Source organism: Oryza brachyantha, chromosome 1, assembly GCF_000231095.2.
Source record: "Oryza brachyantha chromosome 1, ObraRS2, whole genome shotgun sequence".
Lineage (NCBI taxonomy): Eukaryota > Viridiplantae > Streptophyta > Magnoliopsida > Poales > Poaceae > Oryza > Oryza brachyantha.
The window spans coordinates 1022073-1044551 of NC_023163.2; the positions used below are offsets into that span (position 1 = coordinate 1022073).

The window sequence follows — 22479 nt, forward strand, 5'->3', positions numbered from 1 at the left end:
GAGGATAACAAAAGGCCACATCTTTCTCCTACTAAAGTGAAATTCGATGCCCATTATAAACAGATTCCTGGCCTTCTCTTCCCCTTCTCACAATCCACTAGATTTTTAGGAGACAAAACACAAGGCTGAAAATGTCCAACTGTCCCATTCAGCTCTAAGATAAATATCTCTTCTTCACTGAATCCAAAGAAACTGGTATGTAGCAGCTAGCTGCAATGGAGGAGAGAAGGTTTCTTGGCTTGTTCTTGCTTGTGTTGCTGCTGGTGTTCCAGGCGGCGTTGCCCGGCCGTGGTGACGACGACGACGATGGCGGCCGGCTGCTGGACCCGAGAAAGCTCGAGATGTTCGTCGACGAGCTGCCGGACATGCCGAGGATGCGCGGCTACGGCGTGACGGAGGGCGGCAAGCTCGTCGCCGGCAACCTCACCATCGGCATGTACGAGACCATGTGGGTAAGTAGTACCACGTGAAACGATACACTGTTCCTGTTCCTTGTTTTTTTTTCTCCATTATTTGCATTGCACTTGGATTGGGTTTGGAATAAACTATACTGCCGTTTAACTAAGTTTAAGAGAGTACTCTGTTCGTTAATTTTACTCAAAGCTCAGCAGTAAAAATTCTCAGGAGTTAAAAGTAGCTGAAAACCGAGCACAGTTCATACAAAAGTAAGCAGAAACACTGAAGATTTACTGCATGTAGTTTAGTGCCAGAACTAACAGTCAAGAACAGACACTAGTTGCCGCCACCTGAGCAGAAATTCGTCACTCACCTCGGGTACTCTCAAGTCTCAAGCCTGTTACTGTAGCAGACTAGCTACCGAATGGTCTTTGCTAAATTCTAGGCTTCGAGCTCTTCTAGGACAAAAGGACATTGCCTATACTATAGCTCTAACTCTATACCGAATTTTGCATTGTAAGCATAAAAAAACGAAAACGCGAAAACACGTTCTTCATAAATAAAAAATACCGTATTTTTAACTTAATTGTAGTTTAAAATTTAAGGTTTATCGGCAGGTTCCAAAAATTTCGGTTGAACTATTGCAACCTATATTTTCTTTTTTTATGCAATTTTATGAATTCAAATGTTGTTTGTTGTTACCATTGATTTAAGAAGTTGATGTATTATTAATTTAAAATTTAAATTTCAAAAAAATCAATCGAATTTTAATTGAAATAACAAAATTTGTTTGAAAAATTCATCCGAAATTTCGGAATTTTGGTCCCCGAAATAAATCACGATATCAAATACATTGACCCCTGCGTTGGGGTCGTCGCCGGTGTGTCCTGCGGTGGTGTAGAGCAGGCAGGGCGTCCCAGGGCGGGAGCGCAGGTGGTGCTGGCCGCGGACATACGACGACGAGGCGTTCCACCACCGGCGCCGGCGAGGACGAGGTCACCGATGCCTAGCGTCTCGAGAGTTGTGATCAGGACGTCGGCCGGCATGGCGGTCCTGTCCATGACTACCATATTGAGCTACTACCCCTGTACTCATTCTTGGGCCGCGTTTAGATAGGAAAGCAAAAAATTTTGCTATACACATCGAACGTTTGATCGCATGTTAGAAGAGGTTTTCGGACACGAATGAAAAAATGAATTTCACGACTCGGCTCGAAACTGCGAGATGAATCTTTTGAGCCTAATTAATCCGTTATTAGCGTAGGTGGGTTACTGTAGTACTTATGACTAATCATAGACTAATTAGGCTCAAAAGATTCGTCTCACTATTTCTCACATAATTGTGTGATTAGTTTTTCGTTTCTTCTATGTTTAATGCTATATTTAAATGTTCAAATATTCGATGTGATGTTTTAGGGGGAAAATTTTTGAAAACTAAACAGGGACTTGATGTTGTTCAGCTTTTAATTCCGGTAGGTAAAGAGATAGTAGATAGCACCAGATTTCTTTGGAGCGCGACGAATCAGTCGGATAGAGGACATATATTAGTTTTACAGTTTTTTTTTCTAATCCTTGAGTAGTTACACCGTTTTATATACGTAAAATTTAACGGTACATAAGATAACAAAAGATACCTTTTTAAGAATGGTAAAATTGCTTTTAGATTTAATAAGCTCACAATTAAAATAATAATATTACCCTTTTAAATTTTTACTATTTCTAATTTTATTGGTTGTATAATTTAATTATAATCATCTGATAAAAATATGTCAACATTATTGGCTAAATTATAGTATCAGCAGAATACACCGGAGATAGCCTCAAGTGGATAACATTTCACAAATTACAAGTTTATGTACGCAGAGGGAAAAAAATGACGAGCCTTTGTCAAAATAATCGATTCGTTTTTGAAAAAAAACAAATATATCATTAGTCAAAAGAATAGTAAGAAATTTGGGAAGCTTTCTTGTGGACTTAAGACCAATTCACAAATTACAAGTCGTATGCTGAGCATCACTCACTGTTGAGCAAACCAACTCTGCAAATTCTACCGACTCATAATGCATACGGGTAAGACTAAGCTCAGCTTCTGAAAGCAACGCATGCAACTAACCCCTATTTTTTAGCACTATTATTGGCTAAAATTTCAGTACAGAGTCATGTTTACTTGTAGTCCGTTTTGCTTAACCGATGGGTAAAAAAACAAGTACTACAAAAATATCACCTTTCCTTTCCACTTTCCCCAAATTTGATCTGATTAGTGCTAGATGTTTGCATAAGAAAAGTAGGGCTACTCTGCGCTGTCATGCAGAGTCTTTGCACAGTGGAGGGGACCTCTGCTGATTAGACGTGGGAATTTTTTTCGTGCTCATCAGATACGTTTGACCGGATGTCGGAAAAGGTTTCAGACTAGAATGAAAAAAACGAATTTCACGGCTGGCATGGAAACTGCGAGACGAATATTTTAAGCCTAATTAATCCATCATCAGCACATGTAGGTTACTGTAGCACTTATGGCTAATCATGTACTAATTAGGCTCAAAAGATTCGACTCACGATTTCTCACATAACTGTGCAATTAGTTTTTCGTTTTATCTATGTTTAATACTTTATTTAGATGTCTAAAGATTCGATGTGATGTTTTTAGGTAAAAATTTTTGGAACTAAACAGCCCCTAAATTGAGATGAATTTCACTCCATTCTTTAAATTGGGATAAGATGATGCTGATTCTGTTCTACAGTTATGTTACAATTTCAGTCTTCAGAATTGGCCTCCTCCTTACACTTGTGCGTCAGGACTTGCGAGAATTTCTTCAGCATCTGGCTTTTCAGAACTTTCCATCTTCTTTACTCAAACAATTGTGTCCAACGAGTGATGAAATGGATCGCATTCAGTCGTGATACAAGTCAGCCTCTGTCTGTGTCGCTCATGGCCCCATGCCTTATCGTCAGAAATGAAAATGGCAGACCATTGTTCAGACATTTTGGATGGAATCCGTTCTGCTTTCTCTGAATTCTCATTCACGTCAAAACTTTACGAAGACTTTCTAGCAGCATCGTGAGTTTGTGCCCTGCCTCACGAATTCAGTGTCAGCATCCCAACGACCAAATCGCAACGAAGCTATATAACTCCTTGTCAACGACCAAATCGCAATGAGTTTTGTGCCCTAACTGTGTCAAGTCATCACGGCAAAATCTAGTTCAGAGTTTCGCAATCTATTTCTCCTTCGTCTGAATCTTCCACTATTCCTCTTTAGACTTTCTTGCAGCAAAATGGTGCGTTTTGTGCTGTGTCTCGCTCATAGCGTCAATATCATATACTGCAGTAATGCACTAGCACTAATGCATCGACTTCATATTAGGATTCAATAAATCTTTAATGCTATTATGTAAATGCAGTACTAAAAGCTGTATAATTCCTATTGTTCAGGATAAGTTGATAATCAAACTTCAAAAACTTTAAATATTAATAATGTTCAAAATAATTAGTTTGAAGATACTACGAAAACATGTATTAAGTGGTCTTAAAAAATGTATTAAAAATAAATATTTATACATATATTCTTAATAAAATATATAATAAAAATATTTTAAACACGTGTCGTTGTTCAGAACCGTAAAAGAGCAGCAGATAAAGTATAGCAAGTGAGATCGTGAAAGCATTCGTCTGAGCTCTGAACAACTGTATTTTTTATTTTCCTTTTATTTTCAGAAATTCCACCGCGACCTCCCGGCGACGCGGGTCTTCGCGTACGGCACCAGCAAGGAGACCGCCACGGTGCCGGGCCCCACCATCGAGGCCATGCAGGGCGTCCCCACCTACGTGACGTGGACCAACCACCTTCCGCCACGTCACTTCCTCCCGTGGGACCCTACCCTCACCGCCGCGACACCTGGCAGCGGCGTCCCCACCGTCGTCCACCTCCACGGCGGCGTGCAGCACTCCGCCTCCGACGGCCACTCGCTCGCCTGGTTCACCGCCGGCCTCGCCGCCACAGGCCCGCGCTTCTCCTCGCCGGCGTACGAGTACCCCAACCAGCAGCCTCCCGGCAACCTGTGGTACCACGACCACGCCATGGGGCTCACCCGCGTCAACATCCTCGCCGGCCTCCTCGGCGCGTACCGCGTCGCCTCCCCGGCGGAGGAGGCGGCGCTCAACCTGCCCTCCGGCGAGGCGTTCGACCGCAACCTGGTGCTGTTCGACCGCGACTTCCGCGCCGACGGCTCGCTGTTCATGAACGGCACGGGGAACAACCCGAGCGTGCACCCGCAGTGGCAGCCGGAGTACTTCGGCCCCGTCGTCGTCGCCAACGGCAAGGCGTGGCCGTACCTGCGCGTCCTTCGCCGCCGCTACAGGTTCCGCATCCTCAACGCCAGCAACGCGCGCTTCTTCCGCCTGTCCCTCTCCGGCGGCCTCCGCTTCGTGCACGTCGCGTCAGACTCGGTGTACCTCGCCAGGCCGGTGCCCACCCGCGCGTTCCTCCTCGCGCCGTCCGAGATCGCCGACGTGGTCGTCGACTTCGCCGAGTCGGGCGGGGCCACGTCGATCGTCCTCCGCTCCGACGCCCCCGCGCCGTACCCCGGTGACCCCGGCGACAAGGCGGAGACCGTGCCGGTGATGAAGTTCGTGATCGAACGCGGCGCGTCGACGGAGCCGGACACGTCGAGCGTGCCGGCGACGCTGATGCCGCATTACCCGAAGCCGGACGTGAGGGAGGCGACGGTGACGCGGCGGATCGCCATGTACGAGTACACGAAGGAAGGCACCGACGAGCCGACGCATCTGTACCTGAACGCGCGGTCGTACATGGACCCGGTGACGGAGACGCCGAGGGAGGGGACGTCGGAGGTGTGGGACGTGATCAACCTCACCGACGACAACCACCCGCTGCACCTCCACCTGGCGCTGTTCGTGGCGGTGGAGCAGCGGTCGCTGCGGCGCGTGGACGAGCTGAGGGAGTGCATGATGCGGGAGGCGAAGGCGGCAGCAGGCGGCCGCGGTGGCGCGGAGGCGGCGTGCGGGCTGGAGCGGCACCTCGCCGGCGGGCGGAGGCACGTGGTGCCGCGGCAGGAGCGCGGGTGGAAGAACGTGTTCAAGGTGCGCCCCGGTACGGTGACGAGGGTGCTCGTGCGGTTCCGGCCGCTCTCGCCGCCGGACAGCCGCCGCTTCCCCTTCGACGTCACCGCCGGTCCCGGCTACGTCTACCACTGCCACGTAAGCACACAACATTTCTCTAGTAAATTTAAATTTTAAACCTTAAATTTAGAGTTAATTTTAATATTTCAAATTTTATTTCACAGCACTGACTTTTAAATGGCTAAGCATACTTGTTTTAAAAATTTATTCATGTATTATTTCTCATATGCAAATATGCACAAATACGTTTGGTTTTTCCTAATCACCACTTAAATCGATCCGTGGCTCTCTGTTTGTTTTTTTTTTTGCCTGATCAAATTGGATTTGAAATGCAGATTCTGGACCACGAAGACAACGAGATGATGAGGCCGATGAAGATTGTGCGCTACTAGCTTAGATAGCTCTAGTAATTTCCCTGTATATATATGTTCTTGCATTTGCATTTGCATCGCGGCAACCGTCATTTTGCAGGATGTACCTAGCTAGGCAAGGCACATGAATGAACGTGACATGTGCACTGCATTCCAAAGTCGTGTAACCATATGAATCTGAATTCTCGTTTCGTTTGCATGCGTCATACTATATCTTTGCTACTGTAGTTTTGATGCAAAAAAAAAAACCATGTGAAAATCGACGATAGTACTACCACTACAAGTGCTCTGCTTGGACGATTTGAGCTCTGGGGCTTTGATGACAACGGTGGCTGCTTTGAGATTTGCGCGGGGGCACGTGTCGGTACACGGGCACAGGGTCCTTGAGATGAGAGGGGAGGATTCGCGTTAAAATCTCCAACCCTTTCGCACCAGCGGGACGGGCGGCGCTGATCGGCTTCTCCGTCCGTCTCACTCGCTGGACGCCGCGTCGATCACGCCGCCAACCCAACCACCGCTGCTGCCGCCGTCGCATCTCGCCGGAGACCGTATCGATTCCCACCACCGTCCTCCTCCTCTTCCTCGTCTTCCTCCTCTGCTCCGGGTTGATATCATTCGCAGGTGAGAAACCCTAGCTTCCTTTTATGTGGTTTTGATGAGGGTTTTTGAACAACCTGCCCCAAATCGTTCTCAAACTTGGATTGATTTATTTCTCTCTGTGTGTTTGTTTTCTCCACCGATTAAACTATACCATCTCATCTCACCGATTGCATTGGATTTGGGTTGCAGCTGTGCCTCCATGCCGCACGTACGGTCGGCCGCTGCGAATGCGAGAGACAATGCGCGCCACCACCGTGCCGGCCCCAGCCACATGGAGAGAGATTCACCCGACGAGCAGTCGCACTCACAGGCGGTGGGTTTGGGGGCTCAGCCTCACCAGAGCAGGGACGAGCGGTTCGTCTTCCCATGGATGGGGATCCTTGTCAATGTGCCCACCGAACGGAAGAACGGGCGCCATGTTGGGGAGAGTGGGAACCGGCTGAAGGAGAGATTCTCGCAGTTTTCCCCACACAAGGTCGTCCCTCTCTGGAACCGCTGGGGTCACACGGGGAACGCCATTGTTGAGTTTGCCAAGGACTGGACTGGTTTCGCCAATGCGAGCGCATTCGAGAACCACTTTGAGCAAGAAGGGTATGGCAGAAAGGCATGGATGGGGAAGAAGCACCGAGGGTCTGAGATGTTTGGGTGGGTTGCGAGGGCCGATGATTACCATTCTCTAGGGCCAATTGGGGATTATTTGCGGAAGAATGGTGACCTGAAGACTGTTGCTGATCTTGAAAACGAAGGAACAAGAAAGACTGACAAGCTCGTTGCCAATTTGGCCAGCCAGGTTGAGGTTAAGAACAGGGACGTGGAGGAGCTTGAATCTAAGTTCAGTGAGACAACCGCATCACTTGAAAGGGTGATGGAGCAAAGGGAGATGCAACTCCAGGCTTACAATGAAGGTGTGTGTTGATCTTTTGCTGCTTCCATGTTCTGCTGTGTCCTTAGTTATCATCACATATGCATTTCGCTCAGTTTTAGCACACCTGTGGCTTTGAATTGTTTAATGATCTTCTTAACGTTTTTAACCAGAAATCCGCAAGATACAAGACATTTCACGCAGACATTCACAGATGATTATGGAGGAGAATCAGAAACGGCGTTCAGATTTTGAGTCCAAGATGCAAGAACTTGACTCAAGATCCAAGGAGCTTGATGCCCTAGCTGCCCAAAGTAACTCTGACAGAAGGAACCTTGAGCTAGAGAAGGAAAAGGTACGTGATGTCCTGTTTTCTATTCGTTATTTTTCCTCACAAACAACTATCAAGTCTTACCTCCCTTTTGTGTCCTTACTATCATTCTTTCATTACTAGCATTTGTTGTTTTTGTTTTTTATGGGATTTTACAGCAGAATGTTTAGCAATAGGATATTCATGCAATGCAGAGGTTTTCTATGTATCATTTTATTTTCTAATGAGGTAATGATGCCAATGACTACTCCCTCCATCCCAAAAGAGCGTATTTTTAGCTTAACAATCTGTTCCATAAAGAGTGTATTTTTAGACTGGCCTCCACTAGACCTCTTTAATACTAGTTATCTTTTTCTTCTCATTTTAGCCACCGAACCAATAGTTCTCCCTCCTCTTCCTTGTTTTCTCTACACGCTAATTATGGGCATAATAGTCTTTCAACCTCCTGCTTAGTTTGTCTTTGATTAGCTAAAACTACACTCTTTTAGGGACGGAGGGAGTACTAAATAGTGACACATGTAGGATGTTGCTTGTCGATTCCTCTCTATTGCAGATTTGCAATATGCAGTAACGCTGTGGTTTGCATACAGAACAATACTAAAGCTAAGCATCTCAAGATGGCAACGTTGGAGCAAGAAAGGGCAGATGAAAGTTTGCTGAAGCTTGTGGAAGAACACAAGGTTTGGATCTTGTTCACTTAAGTTTATAAGAACCCATATCGAATGACTGTCTGACGTGTGCAAAATGCAGAGGGAGAAACAAGCTGCTCTAGATAAGATTCTCAAGTTAGAGCAGCAGTTGAATGCCAAGCAGAAGCTTGAGTTAGAAATACAACAGCTGCAGGGTAAATTGGAAGTAATGAAGCATATGCCAGGTGAAGAAGACTCCGAAGCGAGGAGGAAAATAGATGAACTCAATGAAGAGCTAAAAAGTAAGTATGATGATATGAATGAAATGGAGTCACTTAACCAAATATTGGTTACCAAGGAAAGACAAAGCAATGATGAGCTACAACTTGCCCGGAAGGAGCTGATAGATGTAAGTTACCTCTGCTAGTTGACCACATGTCCAATATTACGTTGTGTGATGCTTTATTGATGACACCATGTTTTCGTTGCTTTGACATAGCATCTAAAGACCATTCCTACTTTTGATATGATGTATGCTCTGTAGGGCTTCAAAGAGATTACAGTTGGTCGAACAAATATCGGCATCAAGAGAATGGGTGAGCTTGATCTCAAAGCATTTGCAAATGCTTGCAAACAGAGATTTTCAAAAGGGGATGTAGATGAAACTGCTGTCATGCTTTGTTCTCAGTGGGAAGATGAGATAAAAAATCCAGACTGGCACCCTTTTAGGGTTGTCATGATTAAGGGAAAAGAGACGGTAGGAATCTCTTTACTACTGCTTTTACATACTTCCTTGCTGTGGGGTTGTTTGCAATCTTGAGTCTTCAATTTTACAGAGGAATTCCAGTTTTACTTGCAATGGTACATCTACATATACTTGCATAATGTCCTTGCTTTGCAATGGATCCCAGTTAAGGTCTAAAATATAGGATATAATAAATAATTATCCTCAAATGTACAACTTATATACATAATTATACTAGTAATCATGAACGTATAGTGAGGTAGGTGCGTCTGAATGGCAACATGCATCTCTTGCCCCACGTGACCTACTGTGGTAGGAATTACAAAATTAGGATCACATCTAAGGTTCAGAAAACATTTGGAGACTGCAAAATGGTCTACTGTGCATTTTCTTGTATGGATTACTGGTTAAACTAGTGGCAAGGTCTTGATCACTGCTAGCCTAGCTGTTAATCTTGCATTTTTTGAATAGGAATGAGATGCTTTAAACTAACCCACGCAGTGCATGAGGCACTCAGGCTACTTGCATGAACGTACCATCTAACGGTTCGTGGTCTGATTTTAGGAAATTGTTTCTGAAGATGATGAGAAACTTCGCGAACTTAAAGAAGAGCACGGTGAAACAATATATGCGTTGGTAACACAGGCACTGAAAGAACTTAACGAGTACAATCCCAGTGGCCGCTATCCTGTACCAGAGCTGTGGAACTTTAAGGAGGGCAGGAGAGCAACACTCAAAGAAGTCGTCCAATACGTCCTGAAGCAGTGGAGGACGCACAAGAGGAAGCGTACGCCCTGAGCTCATTCATATGGCTGGGCTATATATACTGTCTTTGCTTTCGTGACCTACATATCTGCACCCGTCATGGTGCTACTAGTTATCAGTACCGTGTTAAGTGGTGGTGTAACTCTAATGATGGGTCGGCTAGTCTGACTAACTGTTGTTTATTTGTCGGAGTTTAAGCTGGATTCTCCGGCGTTGTTACAGAGCATGGACATAGATGAATGGACATTGTGAATGCCTTCTAATTTAAGACTGAACGGTTCGTTCTATCTAGTGCCTACATGTTTGCTGTTTTGTAGGTATGTTGCAGATGAGAACTTGCAGAAACAATCGGCCAATTGGACTTTTTTTCTTAAGAACACAGTACAACGTCGTCTGCGTTTTGCAGTACGCATATCCTTTTTTGAGAACGCACGTAAATCCTACCCCTACGAGTACCTCTGAAGCCTGATCGGCATATCCTGGAGAGATTGACGGCTCGATTGGACTTGTTCATTAGGAGTATCTTGATCTGTTTTGCAATGCTTGTGTGGTTCTTCACCCTGCAACAGTTCTGAACATTCGGTCAGTGAGATACTTACGGGTGATTATTTGGCTTATTTAGAGAAAAAAATCAAATTATGAGTGATATAAAAGTAAAGGGTGGAAAATAAAATGTGATTATTTGGCTTATTTAGAGAAAAAAATCAAATTATGAGTGATATAAAAGTAAAGGGTGGAAAATAAATACGCTAAAAAATCCAAAATTTATTTTAGATATAAGGTCAAAAATTTAAATTTTGGTTTATTAGTATAAACACGAGAAAAAAGACGAGGCTATACAGACCACTGCTGTTAATTTTTTCTCCACGTGCTTGCTGATCTGGTTGTAGTACATTTTTATTGGTGCATGTGTGCTTGTGCTCTTTTGCTAATCATCTGCAGTATACTACTAATCCATTTTATGCGCCTCAATTTTGCTATAATCCATATCACATTGAGCTCAAGTAGGCAGTGTTAACTGCATATGGGAGTAGAAAACAGAGGCAACTCAGGATAAAAATGAATGCTTTTTTTCACGTATATTTCACTTGAAAGAATCAATCAAGTGGTTGTACAACACATTCCCCTCAATCATATATCGATGTGATATTACAGTGCATGAAACCAAGACAGTTACAGAATGAATCGAATCAATATAAAATTCAGACAACAGAAATCATTTTTAACGCAAACGAATAGTCCTCAGAATTATTAATCCCAGTGAGGCATCGATCACGCCGTCGTTTGTCATGCAAGCAGCTTGAGTGGCCTGATCATGGCGTTGTCTTCGTGATCCAGGATCTGCAACATTATTACATTATTTATTAGAAGATAAATTCGTCGACCGGAAAATAGAGAATAGGAGAGAGAGAGAGGTGCACGTGGCACGTGACGTGGCGCTTACGTGGCAGTGGTAGACGTATCCTGGCTCGGCCGTGGTGTCGAAGGGGTAGGTCTGGTTGGTGTCGACGAGCTTGAAGGCCACCACCACCGACGTCTGGAAGCCCGGCGGCACCTTCAGCACGTTCTTCCACGTCTTCTCGTGGTCCGGCACCGGCACGACGGGGCCGACGGCGTGCTGGTCGATGTTGCACTTGACCGCGTCGTTGAGCGCCGTCATGCAGTCGGTGAAGGCCTGCAGGTTGACGAGCTGCTGCATCTTCACGGCCTGGAACATGCCCAGGTGGATGTGCATCGGGTGGTTGTCGCCGGTGAGGTTGATCACCTGCCACAGCTCCGTCGTGCCGGACTTGGGCGTCTCCGTCACCGGGTCCTCCAGGCGGAGCCCGTTGATGTAGAGGCGCGTCGACTGCCCGCTCGACGTCAGGTTCTCGTACAGGACGATGTACCTCGTCATCGTCGTCGGCGGGAGCGCCGTCACGCTCGCGTACGGCACCTCGTGGTCCGGCACCGTCGAGTTGTCCGGCGGGTCGCGCGGCCCGTTGGGCTGGACCACGAACTTCATCACCTTGCCGTTGAGCGGGCCGGCCGCCGTGCCGGTCGGGAACGGGTAGGGCGCCGAGTTGAGCATCTCGATCTCGGCCGTCGGCGACTGGGTGAAGTCGATGACGACGTCGAAGATCTCGGCCGGGGAGAGGAGGAGGTTGCTGACGGTGACCGGCGCCGAGAGGTAGGACGCGTCGGAGCCGACGACGTGGAAGGGGAGGCCGTTGGAGAGCGAGACGTTGAAGTAGCGCGCGTTGCTGGCGTTGAGGATGCGGAGACGGTAGCGGCGGCGGTGGACGACGAGGAACGGCCACGCCTTGCCGTTGACGGTGATGGCCTCGCCGAAGTACTCCGGCTGCCACTGCGGGTGGATGTTGGGCGCGACGCCGGTGTGGTTCATGAAGAGCGAGCCGTCGACGTTGAAGCTGCGGTCGGCGATGATGAGGTGGAGGTCGTCGTCGTCGCAGGGGAGGTCCATGGGGGTGTCCACCTCGGGCTTCTCGATGACGTAGGCGCCGAGGAGTCCGGCGAGGAGGTTGGCGCGGGTGAGGCCGAGGGCGTGGTCGTGGTACCACAGGTTGCCCGGCGGCTGCACGTTGGGGTAGCGGTAGGTGGCCTGCGTCCAGGCGGGGCCCTTCTCGCGGTAGTCGGCGGTGAACCAGGCGAAGGCGCTGCCGTCGGACTGCGGTGGGTGGGCGCTGCCGTGGAGGTGGACGACGGTGGGGACGCCGCCGTTCTTGGGGATGGCGGTGGGCACGGTGGGGTCCCACGGGAGGATGTGCGCGGCGGGGAGGTGGTTCTCCCACCTCACGAACAGCGGCACGTCGTGGCGCGCCACGATCGTCGGACCCGGGAACGTCGCCGAGTCCGGGCACTGGCCGTACACGAACACCGGCGTCGCCGGCAGGTCGCGGTGGAATTTCTGCATGCATTCATGCATGCAAACCATCTCAGTTTTCTTTTTTTGATTTTATTTTACTGTTCAATTAATTAGTTTACTCAATACATTTATGTATTTGTCCGTTAATTCATTGCATTATTGTATAATATATCGCTAGCTTTAAAAATTAGAGTGATCCTGCTGTGAAGAACCTAACACATGCATTTTGAGTACTGTACTTGCATCACTCAAGCCTAACTACTAATCATGAATTGATGTGACCTGGATTGGCTGTTTTGGGGGCCTTGTGGCTAAAGACCAATGATTTTGAGCTACCGACATGATCAATACTTTTTTTTTTATTTCATCTTATTTAAGAACATATCCATCCCAGAATGCATGCCGACAAAAAAAAAAGTACTGACAACATAATTTGTTTCTGATATATGAAAAAAATGATTTTTATCCTAAATTAATTTGGATAATTCAATTGAATAGATGATGATGATGATATAGATGCATGGTCACAAGGAGTATAGTATACTCCGTAGTAATTATGCATGGTAATTACGTACCCAGGTCTTCTGAAACATGCCAATGGTGAGGTTGATGGGCACGGCCTGGCCGCGCTGGAAGCCATAGCCCTGGATCTTGGCCATCTGCGGCAGCGCGTCCACGTACATCTGCAGCGACCCGGCCACCCTCTGCAGGTCCGCCGCCGTCACCGGCGGCGCCTGCGCCGCCGCGACATTGCCGGCAGCAACCACCACAGCGGCCACCACCAACACCTGCAGAATCCTCTCTCGACTCCGACCCATCATCTGCAAGTACATGATCACCAAGACAAATCAGTACTACATACATTTCATTGCAGCAAACTAATGCAAAGTACTGTTATACTACTCGTAGCTGATTAATTTACTGATGATCTAATCGAACCTTAGCTACTTGAGGAAGAACAGAAGATGGAGAGGGGCATGCACAGGATGATGATGATCAATCAATGGATCGAGGAGAAAGAAAATTAAGATTAGTGCTGGTCGACAGTACTGGCGTGTGGCCAACACACGAGACACACGACGTACTGATGCTCTTGGCGATGGGACGAAAGGCTTGTATTTATAGGAAATTAGGAATAGTTTTGAGTAAGTAAACGGCTAAACGTGCAGGACAGCGAGACGGATAACGATCGATTCGTCGACCGACGACGCAACGCAACAAGCTGAATAATTAGTTGGAGACGGCCAACCCAACCTAATTAAACTAAACTAAGTGAAGAAAAAAATTAATTAGTTGTGTGTGCATTCTAGCAAAGCTGCACGCGAGAGCTTCTACACACAGGCCATTTTAAATCCAGAGCCGGCTAGCAATGCAGACAAGGCCAACTAACTAACTAAGCTTTGAGAATTGAGATGCATGAATGGTCAAATACACGAAGACAGATGAACCACAGCTACAGGCCCATTTGAACAGTTTGTTAATTACTACTTGTTACTTTGACCCTGTTTGATTCACCGGAACCTTTTTTTAAGTTCCTAATATTAAATATAGACTATTAATAAAATCCACCTCATACTCTGGACTATTTTACGAGAATAATCTATTGAGCTTATTTAGTCCATGATTAACGAATGCGATGCTACAGTAAATATTTGCTAATCATGGCTTAATTAGGCTTAAAAAATTTATCTAATGAAATAGTCTTTATTTATACAATTAGTTTTATTATCAGTCTATATTTAATATTTCTAATTAACGTCTAATATCCGATGTGATAAGGGAGTAAAAAAGTCTCTGAAAATACAAACAGCCACTTTGTCCTAACCCCTTTTGTCATCTGGTCCACATTTGTGTCAATCATGCCTGTCATGTCAAGCGAAGAACAACCGTTGAATTTGTTGAACAGGGGAATTAACGTGCGTGAGCCAGTAATCTTGGCGTTGTTTCAGCAGACATTGCATATTTACAGTCACACATCGTACTTGCAGTAGTACGCATGTGGCAGCTATGAGCACGTTGCTAGTATAATACATTCCATATGCTACATGGTACATGATCAAACATGATGCTGATGATAACAATTATTAAGCTGGCCAGATTGGTACCTACTACCCATAGCTAGTTAGCTCCAATTAACATCAATCATGTTGCACACCTCCCCCTGATCAACACCAAAAGGACTGCACATTTCCACTATCATCTCAATAATATGTATTCAAAAAAGTCAAGGATTAATTACCTCCTAACCACTCTCACTATTGTAAAACAGCCATGCTATATACTAGCTATATATCTATCTATATATAGCAACTTGGTGTGTGATAGATGGGTGCAGACATGGTGTTCTTATAAAAGATTCTTTTGTGCAAAATGCAAGAGAAATCTAGGCACGTACATAATGCATAGAGTGATCAAGCTGTTAAGATCCAATGAAAACGCAGGATAATTCGTTGACATTCTACTGCAAATTCTCGATCGATGTTGTTGCCAATTGGATCGAATCTGTGGCAGATCATAAGCGTTCCAATACAGATTATTGAATAATTCTTAGCTGTTTGGCATATATCTGTCATTGGGTACAAGTAACATGCAAGTTGCCACAAAAATGCTCGAGAAATGCGGAATTAGTTGCAGCGATCGAAGATACACAAATATACGCGTGTACTATTTGTACAAAAACAAGTACATATCTATACATGATTTGATCAGTTAGCTACCGTTGATAATTATATCATTATGCATGGAGAAAATTAATTAGAACAACATGTTGTTATCCATCGTATTGTCAAAGAATCTGAGTTGCACGTCTGGTAAGAACGCAAAGCTAGCTCTTCCAAAAGTTGGCAATGGTTGTTAGTGAATCTGTGGGCAAATTTGTTCCTAGTTTCACTTTCACTAACTGAATATGCCTGCTTGATGACTACTAGTACTTGTTCAGTTATGTTTCTCGTGCCCACATAGCGTGTGATTTGTGGCTTCAGAGAAAGAGATAACTATCTTCAGAGAAGTTCAGAAATACAGAAGGCTAGATGGTTTACGTACACACAATTTCCAGTGCAATAAAATATGTGCAAAAAAAAACCAAAATTAAGGACAGAATGGACCCTGTTGATGGTGACTAACAAATAGTAAAATCGTACAGAATTAAGGGAAAAACAATAACAAGGACCCCTCTTTGCAAATCATTGGACTCTGGTCAGAGCTACTAATCAGCAATCAACACAAGTACAGTACATACATGCTTTAAAATAACTTGTTTGCACTCCATAGGAAGGAAGGAGGAGGGAGAGTAGTTGCCTGACAAAAAAACTCTATAGAATAATGGAAGAGCATAACACATCTGGCCTCTGCGATGGATGCACACAACCAACAAGTATCAAACTGAAGTGGGACATATAATTAGTAGTGATAAACTGAGTGGACAGTATTCTTTTAGGGTAAAAAGTTCTGGAGAAAAAAGAGAGGAAAGACCATTTATATTCATCAAAATATATGACTTGCTTTTGCTTATGTGTGGATGCATCCATCTGTGTCTCTGAATTGGAGACATATATGGTTTTCTGAATTCTGAAAGAACACAACACATGGCATGCAGTTTAATTTTGTCTTAGTTATACCTGCTATCTGAATGCACGTGAAGAAGCGAAATGCTGAACGAAACCTTGATATATATTGCGACAGCGCAATCGATCGAGCAGTAGATCAGTAGGCAACCGTACACCAGCCAAAGCCAAGTTTTCTACTGACGCTGATCCATTGTCAATTTGTCCTCTCGTGACAGGATCAATAGCTACATATTGAGACGTACACCCTCAATCTGTCTTTTGGGATCTTTCAAAAAAAAAAGCTGTCTTTTGGCACCTTACAAGCTAAGAAATTAAGCAAAGGTTAATTTAATTGGCAGGATCGCAAACACCATCCTGTCTTCATGGAGCTAGCTATCAGCTGCGATCCTGTGACAAAATAATATAATGGCATGCATTGTGCTACGTACTTTAGGATCGATCAAACAAGAAGAGGAGGCATATTTTAGGAACACAAACTGGCCATGCGTTATGTAACTATACTGAAACGAAGATACATCTGATCGAGCTGCAAACACGTCGTTCGTCAGAAAACAAGAAGGTGTTCGAGAAAGTTTGGCAATGGTTGTCGGTGAAATCTGTGTGCTGGTGTCCCTAGTTTGGAACGACTGCTGTCTGTAGAAAATTAATGCATGCTTGTTGATCGGCGCCTACCTATTCTTGAATTCTTCGATCGGAGATAAACGCGTAATGGTACAGTAGATATTGTTAGGTCAAACAAACCAGAGTACGTCTACATAAGTAGTAGATGTACAGGTATACAAAAGCATACGCACGGTCAGTTTAATTTCGTAGCTAGCTAGGTTGAAAGTGAACGACTCCAGCTACCAGGCGTGCCTGTTCTGTTGATTCTGACTAGGATCATGAGAATGTCAAAATTGAAATTGAAGTATCGAGAGAGACAGTAAGCATATTAAGGTCGACCGTGCAAGCGAATCATTCATCACGGACTCATTAGTCAGAGTAACCAGTAATCAACCGTGGAATCTATCTATCTATACACATATACATTATCTAAAGAAAAATGCATACGCATACACGGTTTTTTTATTAGTGCTGAAGCAATCATGTTTCGACCTGACGCTTGCCTTGAACGCCTTGCTAGCTAGTCAAGCTAGCAAAGATTGGGAAAAATCAGAAAGATCACAGCTTGATTTCAACTGGCGGCTCATTATATTTTATCTGCTCCAGAAAATACATTGGAAGGATTCAGCTACCTGGGATTTGTCATATATGTGCAGATGTGCCTGCATAATGACTCTCAAACAAAGCCAGCGTCAGTCTTATATTCATGCTGCACATATAGCATCAAAATTTAGAAGGTAAATTTATTAATAAGCTAGAAGATTACATATATATTGCGCTAAACTTTGTGTATGTTACTCTATAGACACTTGAGCAACATGCACATTAGCAAAGATGCTCCAATATATATATATATATATAGAGAGAGAGAGAGAGTATGTATATATGCTTCATGTTTGCTCGATCCAACATGTAATAAGAGAGCAAGTGGTTCACAAATAAATTAAACTGACTCCATAGGCTAGAATAACATCACGAACTCGTACCACCGCAAAGCAGTTATGTTAATCTCACCCAAAAAAAATATTGGTTACTGACTTTAGACATGTTTACAGATAAAAAATAATTTATGAATAAAACTTTTATATACATGCTCTTAATGATCTAAAAGCCAAAGCTGGAAAATAAACTTCGCTGAAAAGAAAACGCTAAAATCAATTCCAAAGGTTGAGAATTTAAATTTTGGCTTAAACATAAGCGGAAGCGAAAAGATGGGCGAAATGCTCTGCCTATATTTCTTATTTTAATTTCCGTTTTCTTCTTTATGTTGAACTATAATAACGATCATTTTCTATATTGGGCTTAATTAGACGGGGTTTGGTTAACTAAATGGGCTTCAAAGGCCCATATGATTGTTTCAGGGCCCGTTGTTGGGCCATCGGCCTACCCCGGCCCGTTGATCCATCGCACTCGCGCGGCCCGCGAGGTGATCCGCCCCCGACGGTAATATGAGCTGTACCGTTAATTTTTAATTTTTAGGGCTACAGTTAAAGTGGAAATTACATATTTCAGTCAAAAATATTTGTCGTTTAGAATAATATTAAGTTAAACTTTTATAATCCCTACCATTAATATTTTCTTAAATGCTTACTTTAAGTACAGATAAATGATACAAGTAGATTTTCCTTTAAAAAATACTCTCATACTATTATAAACTTATAAACCTATATTTTATAAATTTATTAGAACACAGAATAGTTTGTTGGAATTTTATAGTTTTTACTAAGTCTGGTCCTAAATGACAATTTTTTTTACCTGATGGTATTTTTTTCAAAACACATTATGATCATATAGTACACTTACACTCACCCCTACGAACCTGCACACTAAACTACTAGCCCATCCAAAGTATCTTAGTATTGATATCTTAATATTGGCAAAGTCTCATCGAACCCCGAGTCTATGGGTACGTTGACTATCCCTAAAAGAGTAATTAGCCATAAATACAAGCACATGTGTTAAATCTATAATTTAAACCTGAATGGATATGTTCCACCCCAAGTAATCTAATCGGTTGGGCTACTTTTGAAATTTTACATATGAGATTTTTATGTCGAAAAGAAATTGACTATATAAGCAAAGTATTTAACACAAATACCACAGGCCGGCTGCCTCGATTTTATTGAGACAAGAAAAGGTTCACAAGGCACGGATACAGTAACTACATATTGCTATTTGTAGCCACGAGACAGCCGCGGCCAGCAATTAAAGAGGAGCAAATACCTCACAAATGCACGAGTTAATTAACGACTAGCAAATTTTGGATAACATGGCATATATATTACTTCCACTCCGATGGGGAAAAAGCTCAGAATTATTTATCCTGGTGACTCATCGATCTTGCATTTCCTCATCAATCACCAGGTACAGTACGTGTGTCTTGTTCATCACTTGTGCAGCTTGAGTGGCCTGATCATGGCGTTGTCTTCGTGATCCAGGATCTGCGCATCAGATTAGAGAAAATGAATTCGACTATTATATTCGAACCGACAAAAAGTTTATTTTTTTGCTAATTATATGATATGAATTTGGCTAGAATTATATTCAGATTAGAATGCTTACATGGCAATGGTAGACGAATCCTGGCTCGGTGGTGGCGTCGAAGGGGTAGGGCTGGTTAGTCTCGACGAGCAAGAACGCCACCACCACCGACGTTATGGACCCTGGCGGCACCTTCACCACGTTCTTCCACGTCTTCTCCTCCTCCGGCACCGGCAAGATGGGCCCATTGGCGTACTGGTTGAGCTTGCACGCGGTGGTGCTGTTGAACTTGATCATGCAGTTCTTGAAGGTGTTCTGGGGGTCGACGAGCAGCTGCATCCTGACGGCCTGGAGCGTGCCGAGGTGGACGTGCAGCGGGTGGTTGTCGTTGGTGAGGTTGATCACGTGCCACAGCTCCGTCGTCCCCGACCTCGGCGTCTCTGTCACCGGGTCCTCCAGGCGGAGCCCGTTGATGTAGAGGTTCATCGTCTGGTTGTCCGCGGTCATGTTCTCGTACAGGACGATGTACCTCGTCTCTATCGTCGGCGACACCGCCGCCACGCTCGCGTACGGCACCCCGCGCTCCGGTACCTTTGAGTTGTCCGGCATGTCGTCGAGGTGCTTTTTGGGCGAAACGATGAACTTCATCACCTTCCCGTCGAGATTCGGGTTCGTGGGAGTGCCGGCGAGGCCGAACGGGTAGGGCGCCGAGTTGAGCAGCTCGATCTCGGTGGTCGGCGACTGGGAGAAGTCGACAATGACGTCGAAGATCTCGGCTGTGGAGAGGACGAGGTTGGGCACCGTGACTATCTTGTTGAGGTAGGAGGAGTCGGAGCCAATGACGTGGAAGGGGAGGCCGTTGGAAAGCGTGATGTTGAAGTAGCGCGCGTTGCTGGCGTTGAGGATGCGGAGGCGATAGCGGCGGCGGTGGACGCGCAAGTACGGCCATGCCTTGCCGTTGACGGTGATGGTCATGCCAAAGTACTCCGGCTGCCACTGCGGGTGGACGCTGGGCACGGCGCCTTTGGTGTCCATGAAGATGGAGCCATCAACGTTGAACTCGCGGTCGGCGATGACGAGGTGGAGGTCGTGCTTGCCGCGGGGGAGGCGCATGGGGGCCTCGATCTCAGGCTTCTCGATGATGTAGGCGGCGAGGAGGCCGGCGAGGAGGCTGGCGCGGGTGAGGCCGAGGGCGTGGTCGTGGTACCACAGGTTGCCCGGCGCCTGCACGTTGGGGTAGCGGTAGGTGGTCCGCGTCCACGCGCTGCCGTTCTCGCGGAAGTCGCGGGTGAACCAGGCGAAGGCGCTGCCGTCGTACTCCGCCGGGTGGGCGCCGCCGTGGAGGTGGACGACGGCGGGGACGCCGCCGTACTTGGGGATGGCGGTGGGCACGGTGGGGTCCCACGGGAGGATGTGCGCGTCGGGGAGGTGGTTCTCCCACTTGATGTCGAGCCACACGCCCTGCCGCGCCACGATGGTCGGCCCGGGGAACGTCGCTGTCGCCGCAGACTGCCCGTACACGAACACCGGCGTCGGTGGCATGTCGCGGTGGAATTGCTGCATCCATTTCATTTTAATTTTATATTTTCCCTCTTTTTTCATATTTAACCGGTAAATTTGATTGGGCCAAATTAACGTTGGGCTGTGGCCGAATTATGGCCCACTAAGGCGAAACAGCTATGGATTAGAAATACTAATTAAGTAATTAAAGTTCCTAAATGCTACTCCTTTTTACTCATAACAAGTTTTAATTTTTGATAGATTCATCTCTAAATCAATGTATATTTATTAATCTATACTCTTATAAACATTGCTAGTGGTGGTGGTCACCACTAACTTTTTGTTTTTTTTTGTCTATACTTACAAAAATGATAGTGGATCTCACATATCAACCGTTCCCACTAACCCTACTTATTATGAGAGAAGACCAATAGATCATTTTTTTTATTCACCGGGGGAGATCATGAATAATAGATCCATATGTCAATAACAAATACACATAACAATTAAAATATAACACGTGTAAAAAAATAATATTAATGATGTTTTTAAATTAGATCTTGGTACAAGGCACGGGCAATATGCTAGTATCCATATAAATTTAAAGCAAACCAAGAGATCTTATAACCCGAACGGAGATAATGCTATATAATTAACGATGAATCTGAAATATACTAACTGAGCAAATAAGGCATGCATACGTACCCAAGTCTTTTGGTACATGCCGATGGTGAGCTTGGTTGGCACGGGATAGCCATGGCGGAGGCGGTAGCCCCGGATCTTGGGCATCTGCGGCAGCTTGTCCACGTACTTGGTCAGGTTCAAGCTCGTCGTTATCACCGGCCGCCGCCGCTCCTCTTCTGGCGACGTCTCCTCCTCCTCCTCCGCCGCCGCCGGCGCCGTGTACCCGTCGTCGTCGCTGGGGCCATCATCATCTGACGCCCAGCCCCGGCGGCTCCTGCCAATCACGCTGCAGATGTAGCTAGGGATCAGCGAGTCACTCTGACAGTTGAGCATGGACATCACGGTGTCCCATTGGTTGCCTTTTCTCGGTTCGTCCCCGGCAGCTGCGGCGACGGCGACGACAGCCGCCAACAGCAGCACGCCGGCCAGCCGCTGAATCCTCGGACCCATCTGCACGCAATCAACAACAACACTACAAAATTAATACATCGTTTACTTGCTATTTTTTCTTTATTTAACTATATACTAATCATATCATGCATGCATGCATCAGTTAACGTCGCAGTGTTACCATACTATCTAATCACTCCCTTATCGAAGAAAAAAACAATTTTTAAGGATGAATATGAGTATATGTTATGTTCAGATGTTTTTTAGTTAGAAATTGATTTTTTTTTCTGTGACCGAGGGAGTAGGTAGCTAATCAAGATGTGGTCTCAGTTCATCAGTTTCTCACCTTAGCTAGCTGGAGAGGGGCATGCACAGGAGAACTAACTAATGGAGGAGATCGAAAGAAACAAAGATCAGCTAGCTAAGATAATGGTGTCAGTGTGGCTATCACACACTGATAGATGCTCTTGCCAAATCCGAGAGGGCTTCTATTTATAGAATGTCATTACTAGTTTGGTCAGCAATTAATTAAGCTAGTGAACGGCTAATTAAAC

At 45.3% G+C, this 22479-nt stretch overlaps 4 protein-coding genes across 4 annotated transcripts; 2 read left to right on the top strand and 2 right to left on the bottom strand.

The window, feature by feature from the left end:
• Positions 1–105: 105 nt before the first annotated feature.
• LOC102700757 (multicopper oxidase LPR1 homolog 2) lies at positions 106–6269 on the top strand. The gene is made up of 3 exons (XM_006645390.3): positions 106–452; positions 4108–5610; positions 5868–6269. The coding sequence occupies exons 1-3, from the start codon at positions 216–218 to the stop codon at positions 5922–5924; spliced, it is 1797 nt and encodes a 598-aa protein (XP_006645453.2). The 5' UTR covers positions 106–215; the 3' UTR covers positions 5925–6269.
• An 87-nt stretch (positions 6270–6356) lies between these two features.
• LOC102701041 (factor of DNA methylation 1-like) lies at positions 6357–10183 on the top strand. Its single transcript, XM_006645391.2, has 7 exons — positions 6357–6524; positions 6693–7408; positions 7539–7720; positions 8287–8376; positions 8447–8734; positions 8870–9082; positions 9635–10183. The coding sequence occupies exons 2-7, from the start codon at positions 6703–6705 to the stop codon at positions 9866–9868; spliced, it is 1713 nt and encodes a 570-aa protein (XP_006645454.1). The 5' UTR covers positions 6357–6524; positions 6693–6702; the 3' UTR covers positions 9869–10183.
• Positions 10184–10891: 708 nt separating this feature from the next.
• LOC102701316 (multicopper oxidase LPR1 homolog 4) lies at positions 10892–13721 on the bottom strand. The gene is made up of 4 exons (XM_040519874.1): positions 13641–13721; positions 13277–13522; positions 11280–12743; positions 10892–11176 (listed from the first exon to the last, which is right to left on the bottom strand). The coding sequence occupies exons 2-4, from the start codon at positions 13520–13522 to the stop codon at positions 11123–11125; spliced, it is 1764 nt and encodes a 587-aa protein (XP_040375808.1). The 5' UTR covers positions 13641–13721; the 3' UTR covers positions 10892–11122.
• Positions 13722–19023: 5302 nt separating this feature from the next.
• LOC102701596 (multicopper oxidase LPR1 homolog 5-like) lies at positions 19024–21985 on the bottom strand. Its single transcript, XM_040520129.1, has 3 exons — positions 21557–21985; positions 19433–20908; positions 19024–19311 (listed from the first exon to the last, which is right to left on the bottom strand). The coding sequence occupies exons 1-3, from the start codon at positions 21983–21985 to the stop codon at positions 19258–19260; spliced, it is 1959 nt and encodes a 652-aa protein (XP_040376063.1). The 3' UTR covers positions 19024–19257.
• Between the last annotated feature and the right edge of the window lie 494 nt (positions 21986–22479).

What these genes read in the sequence shown, in the direction of transcription:
- LOC102701316 (XM_040519874.1), bottom strand. Translation starts at nt 13,522, where the DNA reads ATGATGGGTCGGAGTCGAGAGAGGATTCTGCAGGTGTTGGTGGTGGCC. An exon ending in GCATGTTTCAGAAGACCTGG is followed by an intron (nt 12,744 to 13,276) that starts GTACGTAATTAC and finishes GAATGCATGCAG; the next exon opens with AAATTCCACCGCGACCTGCC. An exon ending in GATACGTCTACCACTGCCAC is followed by an intron (nt 11,177 to 11,279) that starts GTAAGCGCCACG and finishes ATAATGTTGCAG; the next exon opens with ATCCTGGATCACGAAGACAA.
- LOC102700757 (XM_006645390.3), top strand. Translation starts at nt 216, where the DNA reads ATGGAGGAGAGAAGGTTTCTTGGCTTGTTCTTGCTTGTGTTGCTGCTG. An exon ending in GCATGTACGAGACCATGTGG is followed by an intron (nt 453 to 4,107) that starts GTAAGTAGTACC and finishes TTTTATTTTCAG; the next exon opens with AAATTCCACCGCGACCTCCC. An exon ending in GCTACGTCTACCACTGCCAC is followed by an intron (nt 5,611 to 5,867) that starts GTAAGCACACAA and finishes TTTGAAATGCAG; the next exon opens with ATTCTGGACCACGAAGACAA.
- LOC102701596 (XM_040520129.1), bottom strand. Translation starts at nt 21,985, where the DNA reads ATGGGTCCGAGGATTCAGCGGCTGGCCGGCGTGCTGCTGTTGGCGGCT. An exon ending in GCATGTACCAAAAGACTTGG is followed by an intron (nt 20,909 to 21,556) that starts GTACGTATGCAT and finishes AAATGGATGCAG; the next exon opens with CAATTCCACCGCGACATGCC. An exon ending in GATTCGTCTACCATTGCCAT is followed by an intron (nt 19,312 to 19,432) that starts GTAAGCATTCTA and finishes TCTGATGCGCAG; the next exon opens with ATCCTGGATCACGAAGACAA.
- LOC102701041 (XM_006645391.2), top strand. Translation starts at nt 6,703, where the DNA reads ATGCCGCACGTACGGTCGGCCGCTGCGAATGCGAGAGACAATGCGCGC. An exon ending in TTGAGCTAGAGAAGGAAAAG is followed by an intron (nt 7,721 to 8,286) that starts GTACGTGATGTC and finishes GTTTGCATACAG; the next exon opens with AACAATACTAAAGCTAAGCA. An exon ending in CCCGGAAGGAGCTGATAGAT is followed by an intron (nt 8,735 to 8,869) that starts GTAAGTTACCTC and finishes TATGCTCTGTAG; the next exon opens with GGCTTCAAAGAGATTACAGT.